Source organism: Octopus sinensis, linkage group LG25 (genome assembly GCF_006345805.1).
Source record: "Octopus sinensis linkage group LG25, ASM634580v1, whole genome shotgun sequence".
Taxonomy (NCBI): domain Eukaryota; kingdom Metazoa; phylum Mollusca; class Cephalopoda; order Octopoda; family Octopodidae; genus Octopus; species Octopus sinensis.
This window is the reverse complement of record NC_043021.1, coordinates 18,700,778-18,713,769: the sequence shown is the minus strand read 5'-3', so window position 1 is coordinate 18,713,769 and position 12,992 is coordinate 18,700,778. Positions and strand designations below refer to the sequence as shown.

At 43.2% G+C, this 12,992-nt stretch overlaps 1 protein-coding gene across 4 annotated transcripts in view; it reads left to right on the top strand.

The window, feature by feature from the left end:
• LOC115224269 (ATP-dependent RNA helicase DDX19A) overlaps nt 1-12,992 on the top strand; it is a 39,466-nt gene that overhangs the window by 25,589 nt on the left and 885 nt on the right. For 3 of the 4 annotated variants that reach the window (XM_036513393.1, XM_029795081.2, XM_036513394.1), the window contains exons 8-11: nt 756-924; nt 6,364-6,598; nt 6,791-6,953; nt 10,187-10,375. In XM_036513393.1, coding sequence (XP_036369286.1) covers nt 756-924; nt 6,364-6,598; nt 6,791-6,953; nt 10,187-10,375 — 756 coding nt within the window. Of the gene's footprint in view, nt 1-755; nt 925-6,363; nt 6,599-6,790; nt 6,994-10,186; nt 10,376-12,992 lie in introns of those variants that run through there. The other variant, XM_036513395.1, reaches the window with a different exon arrangement.

Genomic DNA, 12,992 nt, shown 5'->3' with positions numbered 1-12,992 from the left:
TGACTGTTATTTCAAGCAGGTAGACATACCTAGTATGTCCTTTGATTAATTTTATATATATATATATGTATATGAGGGGATGGAGGCGCAATGGCCCAGTGGTTAGGGCAGCGGACTCGCGGTCATAGGATCGCGGTTTCGATTCTCAGACCGGGCGTTGTGAGTGTTTATTGAGCGAAAACACCTAAAGCTCCACGAGGCTCCGGCAGGGGATGGTGGTGATCCCTGCTGTACTCTTTTGCCACAACTTTCTCTCACTCTTACTTCCTGTTTCTGTTGTACCTGTATTTCAAAGGGCCGGCCTTGTCACTCTCTGTGTCACGCTGAATATCCCCGAGAACTACGTTAAGGGTACACGTGTCTGTGGAGTGCTCAGCCACATACACGTTAATTTCACGAGCAGGCTGTTCCGTTGATTGGGTAAAAGAAAAAACAGGAGGATCAGATAATTATGATTTTATCTCACATATTTCCCTCTCAGAATCACACACGTATTGCAGTGGCGCTTCAGTTTTTCTAAGCCCTGTAAAAGAACTCGGAAGGTTAGGCTTCCAACCAAGCCTTTCATGATACTGCTAAGCATTTTGCCCTCTGTGCTAACGTTTCTGCCAGCTCGCTGTGGGTATTAAAATGAGAAGGGTATTTTTGTTTTTGCTATGGGTGATTGTTGCTAGCAAGAAGAGATGCCTGCAGGAATGTTGTCATCATCTGGGAAAAATCCATTGCTTAATGAATTTTTGTTTGTCTGATTCCAGATAAAATCTTTACCGAACAAATTGTTATTGGGACTCCCGGAACTGCATTGGATCTTGGTTGGAAATTTAATGCATTTGACTTACAAAAGATTTCAGTTTTTGTATTAGATGAGGCTGATGTAATGATTGCAACGCAGGGCCACAAAGACCAGTCCATCCGGATACAACGGTAAGTCGCTATTGTTATTTATCTATTGAAGAGCCACACAGGTGTGGCTACAGGTGCAAAGCATGGTTGGGTGGCTAGGAAGCTTGCTTCCCAAATATGTTGTTCAAATTCATGCCACCGGTCTCTCTTGAGTTATTTGCTCTTGGCTCATTTTTGTTTAAACTATGCAAATTAGAAAAGCCCCAACGGTTTTCTATTCTGTTTTGTATAACTTTAGGTCTTTTAGCTATTACTCTCTTACTTGTTTCAGTCATTTGACTGCGGCCATGCTGGAGCACCGCCCTTAGTCGAGCAAATCGACCCCAGGACTTATTCTTTGTAAGCTTAGTACTTATTTTATCGGTCTCTTTTTTGCCGAACCGCTAAATTACAGGGATGTAAACACACCAGCATCGGTTGTCAAGCAATGTTGGGGGGGACAAGCACAGACACACAAACATATACACATATATATGATGGGCTTCTTTCAGTTTCCGTCTACCAAATCCACTCACAAGGCATTGGTCGGCCTGAGGCTATGGTAGAAGACACTTGCCTGTTGTGCCACGCAGCTGGGCTGAACCCGGAACCATGTGGTTGGTAAGCAAGCTACTTACCACACACCCACTCCTATATATATATATATACACGAGGGGGTATTAAAAAGTTCCCAGCTTTAAGACAGACAGACAGACACACATATATATACATATATACAACGGGCTTCTTTCAGTTTCCGTTTACCAAATCCACTCACAAGGCATTGGTCGGCCTGAGGCTATGGTAGAAGACACTTGCCTGTTGTGCCACGCAGCTGGGCTGAACCCGGAACCATGTGGTTGGTAAGCAAGCTACTTACCACACACCCACTCCTATATATATATATATATATACACGAGGGGGTATTAAAAAGTTCCCAGCTTTAAGACAGACAGACAGACACACATATATACAACAGGCTTCTTTCAGTTTCCGTTTACCAAATCCACTCACAAGGCATTGGTCGGCCCGAGGCTATGGTAGAAGACACGTGCCCAAAGTGCCACGAATTGGATTGAACCCAGATAAAGTTGAACAATTGTCATGCTGATGAAAGCTCTTAAGCTACAAACCTGTGTTCCTCACTGTTTCCGTATCTCCAGACAATAATCCAGTCCTTTTCCTTAACCCCTTAGCATTTAAACCAGCCCTATCCGGCCCCAAATATTCTAATTCTACCTGTTTTATGCTCAAATCAGCCAGATCCCATCTTTCACTCCTACCCTATCTTTTACTTATTTCAGTCAATTGACTGTGGTCATGCTGGGGCACCGCCTTGAGGTGCCCCAGTAGGGCATTTTAAAAATGTATAACCCCCTCAACAAAATCTAACTCCAAGATAATACATGAGCATTCAAAATAAGGATCTGACAATAATTCTGCTTGCAAGATTTTTCTCTCTCCATTACTTAGCCTGTCTGTAATGCTTTCACATGATTAGTTGAAGGGACAAGTGAAGAGCAAAAGAAAAAGGGGGTCAGGCAAAGATGGAGAGTGCTGTGTATTAAGTCTATAAAATTGTGCATTAAACAATCATTGCATTCTAATTTCCTTCACTTTTCAATGAGTAGCAGATGAGTGACTATCTTTTGACACAAACAGAACACAGGCTATGCTTTCAGGTTCTTTGGATAAAGTTTACAGAAATAACCCAATAAGTTAATTCTGTGAAATATTCACGGGTCCCTCAAGTAAATGAGCATTATATTTGACAAAATAATTTGAATGCTAAATGGTTAATATCATGTCCCAACTCTTGAGGTTATCTCCCCTCCTCAAGTAGATCTTAATTGCAATTTGTTAATTACATTATATCCTCAAAAGGCGGTGAGCTGGCAGAATCGTTAGCACGCCGGGCGAAATGCGTAGCCATATTTTGTCTGCCATTACATTCTGGGTTCAAATTCCACCGAGGTCGACTTTGCTTTTCATCCTTTCAGGGTCGATAAATTAAGTACCAGTTACGCACTGGGGTCGATGTAATCGACTTAATCCCTTTGTCTGTTCTCGTTTGTCCCCTCTGTGTTTAGCCCCTTGTGGGCAATAAAGAAATAAGAAACATTATATCCTCAAGGTGTGAAGGGTAATATCAATAAATCCAGAACTTTTGTTGTATGTTGTTTGACAGACCTGTACTTGCCTATATTTCCTTGTTCACTTGTCTTCTGCCTTTTTCCCCTGCTGCTAACAGCTGCCTGTTTCTCTTTCCCCTCTCAAGCTTCTTACCACACAGCCACTCCTGCGCCTATCTGTATATGACTGTGTGATAAGCTTCTTTCAGTTTCTATCTACCAAATCCACTCACAAGGCTTGGGTTGGCCCAAGGCTATAGTAGAAGACATTTGCTTTTGGATGTCTTACAATAAGACTAAACTTCAAACCACGTGGTTGGGAAGCAAGCTTCTTACCACACAGCCACTCCTGCACCTCAAAATCAAATTCGATGGCTGGCATCCGTGCTAGCAGGGTGCAAAGAGCACCATACGAGTGTGATCGTTGACAGAGCGGCTAACTGGCTTCCGTGCCAGTGGCACATAAAGGGCACCATTCGAGTGTGATCATTACCTATTTCTTTATTACCCACAAGGGGCTAAACACAGAGGGGACAAACAAGGATAGACATAGGTATTAAGTCGATTACATCGACCCCAGTGCGTAACTGGTACTTAATTTATCGACCCCGAAAGGATGAAAGGCAAAGTCGACCTCGGCGGAATTTGAACTCACAACGTAACGCAGACGAAATACCGCTAAGCATTTCGCCTGGCGTGCTAACGTTTCTGCCAGCTTGCCGCCTTTGTGTGATCATTACCAGCGTTGCCTTTCTGGCACTTGTGCCCATGCTAGTAGGGTGCCAAGAGCACCATTCGTGCGTGATCGTTACCAGCGTCCCGTTACTGGCACCTGTAAAAAGATTCGATCGAGGTCCTTGCCAGTACCGCCTGACTGGCCTCCGTGCAGGTAGCACATAAAAAGCACCCACTACACTTTCGGAGTGGTTGGCGTAAGGAAGGGCATCCAGCTGTAGAAACTCTGCCAGATCAAGATTGGAGACTGGTGCAGCCATCTGTTTCACCAGCCCTCAGTCAAAATCGTCCAACCCATGGAAAGCGGACTTTAAATGATGATGATGATATATATCTGTGTGGTAAGCTTCTTTCAGTTTCCATCTACCAAATCCACTCGCAAGGCTTTGGTTGGCCAAAGGCTATAGTAGAAGACATTTGTTTTGGATGTCTTACAATAAGACTGAACCTAGAACCATGTGGTTGGGAAGCAAGCTTCTTACCACACAGCCACCACATCTGTTCCTATGTTTGGGTGGAAACTAATTCTTTCTCCGTCCCCAAACTTTGTTTACAGTTTTATCCCAAGAAAAGAGAAAAAAATACCTCAGAACTACTCTTTTTTTTTAACAATACTTTGGAGAAAAATTTAGAAAACTTCAAGTGGTTGGGAAGAAATTTAATCAAGATCCCTTCAAAGTCAGTCTCCTGGTCTGGGAGGAAGAAGGGAGTTACCTGCGAATCTGAGACTTGACCAAAACGTTAGCAACAAAGGGAATTTATTAAAAACATCCAAAAATGTGGCATGGTATGGTGGAGGTGGGGCGTTAAACCAGCTGAAGGATTAAGTGTTCTATCCAAGAATTTAACATATATAAACCAAATACCACAAGGTATCACCCACTGAAAGGCTCTTGAGTCACCTATGTATTCTTCCCCACCTTTTATTTTCTTCTGTCTTAAATTGGTGTTCATCATCATCATCATCATCATTTAACCCTTTAGCATTCAGATTTTGTCAAAAGTAATTCTTATTCTTATTGTTTTGAATTAATTCTGTATTGTATTGTAGCCTTGAGATTTTGATGATGTGATTGTTAAATGTTTGGGATGATAGGTGGGAAAGGCTGGACATGGTCAGTTTTAACATAAAATCTCTCGTGGAAGCGTCATCCAACCAAAGTACAAATATATGGCAGCGCCCCAGCATGGCCACAGCTTGTGAGTTGAAACTAGATAAAAAAAATTAAAATAACATAAAAATAAAAAATATGGGAAACTACCACCTGTATCATCTCTTGTGCAAAGTAGAAGAGTCCAGTTTGCTGGACATTGTTGTAGAGCTGAAAATGAGGTAATTTCTACTCTTCTCCTCTGGAAGCCATCTGCTCGCAATTCCAGAGGGCGCACACTCTCCTACCCTGATGTAATCTCCAGGGATACAGGCATCCAGCAACAGGACCTCCGTAATGCTATGATGGACCGTGAAGTCTGGCATAACATAGTAAATTCCATTGTCTCGACCACAGTCGAACAATGATGAAGATGATTAACATAAAACAGGTAGAATATTTAACCCTTTCGATACCAACCCGGCTGAAACCGCCTCTGGCTCTCTTGTACAAATGTCTTGTTTTCAAAAGTTCTGAATTAAAATCTTCCACCAAAACCTTAGTCACAATATATGTTCCTAACACCAGCTTAATGGTAACTAAGTTATTTTATTAAATTCTTTGTTATATCTAAAATTAATTGAAAGAAACACAGAGCATCTCAAAATAAATACGGTAAAAAAGGGGTTAATCTGGATATGTCCAGTTTCAGTGCTCAAATGTTGATGTCCATTTTCGATGCTGGTATGTCGTGGTTGGGTCGGCGCAGAGTGGGATGGGCAGGAGCATGAGAGTGCGGAGGAACGCGAGCCATCAGTTGACAACTAGCACAGATACATGCAGGCTGCGGTGTTTTCACTGGGCGGCCACCGCCAACAGTGGTTGATGGCAGCATGGTGCAGAATGGACTCGGCTGTCCGGCAGTTTCGACCACATCATTGCAGTCCAGTTGGCAACAGTGGCTAGGCCGGCAGCATTGTTGGCAGTTGTGCCCATGTGGATGGGTATGCAGGACGAGGACGAATTGGTGCCGTGCATCGTCGGTGGAGCATAGAGAAGCAGCCAGAAGACTGTAGAGACGTCTGTGGAAGGAACGAAGCACAGGGCAGAGATCACATTGTGTCTGTGTGGCTCGGCTGGCTACCCGATACTCTGTTTCGGTTGGTCAGTCAGGGGTTGCTATGCGGTCCCTACCAGTACTGAGTCAACCGTGTTTTCCCAGCGCATGACAAACAACCCACGTACACAAATATATTCATGCTTGATACCACCCCCTGACGACCTTTCCTTCCACGTGACATTGACCGCGTGTACAGGGTGCTGTCAGCGATGGCTTCCCCCTTACACACCAGAAGATGGGGAAGGGGCATGTATAACACCGACACATACACTTGCGGTCGAGTATTCTGGATGCTATATAATTTCTAATATTCTCATTTCTTTCATATATTTCCCATTTTTCTTTTCCTTGTTTTTGTTTTGTTTCTATTATTTTTTTTTTTTGTGTTTTGTTTCTATCGTAGACATTTAGGAGAATGCCAGATGTTACTATTCTCTGCCACGTACGATACCGAAGTAATGAAATTTGCACAAGACATCATCCCAAATCCTGTCACGATCAGGCTGCGCCGAGAAGAGGAATCCCTTGACAATATCAAGCAATATTACATTGAATGTCAGGGCCAGGATGATAAATTTAAGGCCCTTTCCAACATCTACGGTTCAATATCCATTGGACAAGCTGTTGTTTTCTGTAAAGTGAGTAGATTTGACAGTGATGTTCTACTTAACCTTACTGACTTTCAGTTGTTCTGACCCTGCTTAGTTCTGATCAGCCTTTTCCCTATCCTGCCTTTTTAATGTTATTTGTATAATGTTTTCCTTTCATCTGTCCCTCTGTTTCATTGTCTGCCTGTCGTTAATCAAAGACATATTTGTTTCTTTTTATAGACTAGAAGATCAGCCTCTTGGTTATCCGAAAAGATGAGTCGTGATGGCCATGCCGTTGGCTTGCTAAGCGGAGAGTTGCCAATCCATCAGAGAGCTGACATCATCCGACGTTTCAGAGAAGGGAATGAGAAAGTGCTGATTACAACAAACGTTGCTGCCCGAGGTAAGACCAGTCTTCTTAATTCTACCATTTCCACATGAGTAACAGATGAGTGACTGTCTTTTGACACAAACACAACACAGGCTTTCAGGTTCTTTGGATAAAGTTTACAGAAATAACCCAATAAGTTTACCCTTAATTCTGTGAGATATTCACGGGTCCCTCCATTAAATGAGCATTATGTTTGACAAAATAATTTGAATGCTAAATGGTTAATATCATTTCCCCTCCTCAAGTAGATCTTAATTGCAATTTGTTCATCATCGTTTAACGTCTGCTTTCCATGCTAGCATGGGTTGGACGATTATGACTGAGGGCTGGCAAACCAGATGGCTGCACCAGGCTCCAATTTTGATCTGGCAGAGTTTCTACAGCTGGATGCCCTTCCTAACGCCAACCACTCCGAGAGTGTAGTGGGTGCTTTTTACGTGCCACCAGCACGGGGGCCAGTCAGGTGGAGGGTAATTTCAATAAATCCAGAACTTTTGTTGTATGTTGCTTGACAGACCTGTACTTGCCAATATTTCCTTGTTCACTTGTCTTCTGGCTTTTATCCCCTGCTGCTAACAGCTGTGTTTTACAGTTTCTTAGATTCTTTATTCATATTCATTGTAGTGCTGGGCTCACTTTTAGTTTATTGTATGCAAAACTGTTTCTGCTACTACTAATCTTTGTGGTATTGAAAATATGTTGTCGCAGGCAAATGGACAGACACTGAGAATTCATGTTCAAATTTAGTTATTCAAAATCTAATGGAACTAATGATACCAACCTGCTCAAGATCGCCCTTGGTTCTATATAATAATAATAATGAAATTATTGTATACAGTGCTCAGGTGCACCACAACTTGTCAGAAAGTGCATATAAAGTACATGCAGTAATGTAGAAATGTCTGGAAAGTGAACAGTGTATGAGTCAGGTACATGCTTGCGTGTGTATGGAGTGGAGGAGAAAATCAGGTGTAGTGTTGGCGAATCTCAGAAAGCATGGAAGTTTTGAAGGATGCAGTGCTCCGACAACTAACAACCGATGCCGGCAGTTTGTTCCATGCTTCAGCAACTCTCAGCGTGAAAAAATGTTTCCTGAAGTCATGGGAGCTGTGCTGTTTTCTGACTTTGTAAATATGTCCACGGGTGTTAGATGGGTGGAGTTTGAAGAGGTGCTTAGAGTTATTGTTTGTGCGATGGTTGATAATTTTATGGGTGTCTGCCAAGTCAGCTGCCAGACTTCACGTTTTAAAGAAATACAAATTAAAACCCCTCATCACAATTTCTTGTTAATTTATGTTCCAAACGCCAGTTTATTAACAACAAAGTTGTTTTGCTAAATTCTTCATTATTTTCAAAATTAATTGGAAGAAGTGAAGGCGCATAGCTCGGTGGTTAGGGAGTCGAGCTTACGATTGTTAGGATGTGAGATCGAATCCCGGACCGGGCTGCATGTTGTGTTCTTGAGCAAGACACCTTTATTTTACGTTGCTCCAGTTCACTCAGCTGTAGAAATGAGTTGTGACATCACTGATGCCAAGCTGTATCAACCCTTGCCTTTCCCTTGGATGTGGAAGCACTCCATCGGTTACGACGAGGGTTCCGGTTGATCCGATCAACGGAACAGCCTGCTCGTGAAATTAACGTGTAAGTGGCTGAGCACTCCACAGACACGTGTACCCTTAACGTAGTTCTCGGGGATATTCAGTGTGACACAGAGAGTGACAAGGACGGCCCTTTGAAATACAGGTACAACAGAAACAGGAAGTAAGAGTGAGAGAAAGTTGTGGTGAAAGAGTACAGCAGGGATCACCACCATCCCTGCCGGAGCCTTGTGGAGCTTTAGGTGTTTTCACTCAATAAACACTCACAACGCCCGGTCTGGGAATCGAAACCGCGATCCTACGACCGCAAGTCCGCTGCCCTAACCACTGGGCCATTGCGCCTCCACTTCCCTTGGATAACACTGGTGGCATGGAGAGGGGAGGCCGGTATGCATGCCTTCACATACAGTAAAACATAAAATTTGTTTAATAGAACCATGGGCAGTGTCGGGGTTGTTTGGTATTGAAAGACTTGATTAAGTGGTTATGGCTTTCATCATCATCATCATCGTTTAACGTCCGTTTTCCGCGCTAGCACGGGTTGGACGGTTTCGACCGGGGTCTGGGGAGCCAGGGGCTGCTCCAGTCTGGTCTGGCAGTGTTTCTACAGCTGGATGCCCTTCCTAACGCCAACCACTCCGCGAGTGTAGTGGGTGCTTTTTACGTGCCACCTGCACAGGTGCCAGAGGGGTCTGGCATCGGCCACGGTCAGTTGGTGCTTTTTATGTGCCACCTGCACAGAAGCCAGTCGGGGCGGTGCTGGCATCGGCCACGTTCGGATGGTGCTTTTTATGTGGGGGGAGGGTGCAGAAATATAGGGGAGCACCAGTGGGGAGGGGTGTTCGGAGAAACGATGACAGGTTCTAGACAAGTAGAACGTAGGATATCACGAGAGGGGTAATGCATGGTGAAATAGCATATTGAAGAGGGGGGTTCGAAGAGTAGACACCTATAATGGTGGTGGGAGAAGCGACATCTGGTATAGATGGAGCAAAAATATAGAGATATCCGGTATTGGTGGTGGGGGTGGGCAAGGGCGGGTGCACCGGGAATATACGAAGGTTGAACTTGACGGGCTGGCTTAAAAATGCTCTTAGCAATGGAAGGGGGGGAGGGCAGACAACGTAAAAGAGGGAGAGAGAGAGAGAAGGGAATAGTGGAACCCCGCGAAAATCGTCCGCCATTGAAAAAACCCCTGTATGGAGAAACTTAAATATAAATATCTATTCTGTATTTAGCGAGACACGAAGCCGGAAACCGATGGTCAACAATAACTAATAAATTATACAGAATATGCAATACGAGGCAAAACTGAAAATAATAATAATACTAATAAACAAATTGTCGACGGGGGTCAAAGGGATAATACTAATACTAATAATAATAAACAGCTTAACCACTAGAGATCAGACAAATTTGCATGAGAATATTACTGGTACAGATTACGGGATGAATTAGATTAGAAAGATTTTCTTATCTTGGGAACATTTCGTTTTTCGGCCTGACACGGCGACTCACACCATAATTATTTCAGTTTCAGCAAACCATTCCAAATCAAAGACAACTTCAAAATCATTCTTTTCCTTCTTTTATTTCTTCGTTTCTCTCTCCTCGCCACCCACAATACCTGAAAACCATTTTTAGGAATCGATGTTGCCCAAGTAACTATGGTTGTTAACTTTGATCTGCCAACTTTGCAAGATGGTAAACCGGATTTTGAAACTTACCTTCACCGTATTGGGCGTACTGGAAGGTTTGGCAAGGATGGAATTGCTCTGAACATGGTCGGCAGAAGTAGCTTGAACATTCTTCATGAAATAGAGAGACATTTTGGTAAGTTCTTCCTTTTCTTCACTCTATGGCACTGTATAACATGATTTTTGTCCCTGGGTAGAAGCTGTTATTTCCTATTTGCTTACCCTTAGAAAGTATGAAAAATGGGTAATATTTCCTTTAAATTTTGCTTTTGTTCCATTTATTCAAACCCCAAAGAATCCCTCTCTTCAACTCATGGCTATGATGCTCCCCCACTACTCCTGCTCATGATCAAAGATGCATATATTGTCAGCCACCAAGGAACATGCTCAAGTGGTTACGGGTCAAGCAACTGACAAGCAAACCTTTGGTATTGAGCAGAATATTTGCTACAACGATATTTCGGCTTCAGCAATTCAGTGCTGAATCTATCTGAAATCATCATCATCGTTTAACGTCCGCTTTCCATGCTAGCATGGGTTGGACGGTTCAACTTGGGTTTGGGAAGCCCGAAGGCTGCACCAGGCCAGTCAGATCTGGCAGTGTTTCTACAGCTGGATGCCCTTCCTAACGCCATGGATGCCCTTCAGTTTCAAAACAGATATCTAAGTCACAAAAGCAAAGTTTGAAGGGAATAGTTGCCATTTCCTTTGATTTCTAGATGGAAGCAAACAGGAAATATTTACTAATTGACCAGACAGAAAAAGATTAAAAAATTTTATTACAGTGTTTATTTTATTGCTTTTCCCCCCTACAGCACCAGGACCATGTTGTTTTGAAACTAGATTATATCAAGGGCAGGAGATTTGTAGAATTGTACTTAATTTATTGGTTTTGGAAGGGTGGAAACAAATGGATCTGAGAAACCATCATCGATTATGATGGCCACCTTTCCCATGGTTGCCCGAGTTGGTTGAAGCTGCTTCCTAAGGCCTCCTTCTGCAACCAGATGCCCTTCTTGGTGTCAGCCTTTGTTACTTTATCATCCACCATCATCACTTGTTGAACTAGTGAGCAGAATGTGCATTTACAGGAAACATAAAACAAAATCATTGCTGCCAAGCATGTGTGTGTGTGTGTGTGTGTGTGGTGTGTGTGTGTGTGTGTGTGTGTGTGTGTGTGTGTGTGTGTGTGTGTGTGTGTGTGTATATATATGCATATGCTAGGGTGAGTCAAAAAGTAAAGCCATTTTGTTTAGGACAGGTATAATTACCAACACAGGAACATGTATCATACATCAAAAGAAAGCTGGTCCTCTGTGGATCACATCCCTACTCCTCAACATAGTCACTGTTTCTCTCAATAGCAATGTTCCACCTTCGAATGAGAACATGTATCCCTGCCCTGTAAAATTCTGTTGACTGTTCTTTGAGCCACTTCTTCACTACAGTTTTCACTACCTTGTCACTGGAATAATGTTTGCCTCTCAAACCCTCATTCATGGGGCCAAAGAAATGATAGTCCAGGGACGAGGAAGTGAAAACTGTAGTGAAGAAGTGGCTCAAAGAACAGTCAACAGAATTTTACAGGGCAGGGATACATGCTCTCATTCGAAGGTGGAACATTGCTATTGAGAGAAACGGTGACTATGTTAAGAAGTAGGGATGTGATCTACAGAGGACCAGCTTCATTTTAATGTATGATACATGTTCCTATGTTGGTAATTATACCTGTCCTAAACAAAATGGCATTACTATTTGACACCCCCTTGTATATATAGGTGGATGTGTGGCAAGAAGTTTGATTGCTAAGAGGTTCAACACCTCATTTGTGTTTTTAAAAAAAAGAACAATGTTATTGGAAAGTAACAATCGGCAGGCATTGGCTTCTCCCCCCACCAACCATCTCGTTTTTCATTCCATCATCATCATCATTGTGTCTGTGTCCAGCCCACAAAGCTTCATCGGTATTATGCCTTTATAACGATAAACGTCGCCCTTTTCAAGCCTAGCCAGGTTCATGGGCCCAGTTTCCCGGTTTCTGTGGCATATGTGTTCCTCCTCAGCTGGACGGGACGCCAGTCCATCACAGCATTACTCAAGAAATAGGAAGAAAGAGTGAGAGAAAGTTGTGGCGAAAGAGTACAACAGGGGTCGCCACCACCCCCTGCTGGAGCCTCATGGAGCTTTTAGGTGTTTTCGCTCAATAAACACACACAATGACCAGTTTGGGAATCGAAGCCGCGATCCTCCGACTGCGAATCCGCTGCCCTAACCACTGGGCCATTGCGCCTCCACATTATGCCTTTATGGCAAATGTAATGAAATAAAGAATTTGCTTCCCCACCACATGGTTTTGGGTTAAGTCCCTTTGTGTGGCACCTTGACCAAGAGTTTTCTACTATAAGCCCTGGTTGACCAGAGCCCTGTGAGTAGATTTAGTGGACAGAAACTAAAACAAGTCTGCCGTATATATGTGCATGTATATTACATTTATACACACACGTGTATATACATGTGTGTGTATGTTACTGTGTTTGCCTTTATATCATATGACAGCTGTAAATAAGTGTCGGTTTCGGCAAGGTTTTTGCAGCTGGATGCCCTTCCAAACACCAACCACTTTACAGTGTGGACTGGGTGCTTTTAAGTGGCACCTGCACTGACAGGGTCACCAAGTACATGTAAACAAAAGTCCTTTGACTAGGGGAGGGGGCATTGGCAGAGGTAGATGATGAAAAGTTATAGTAAGACAG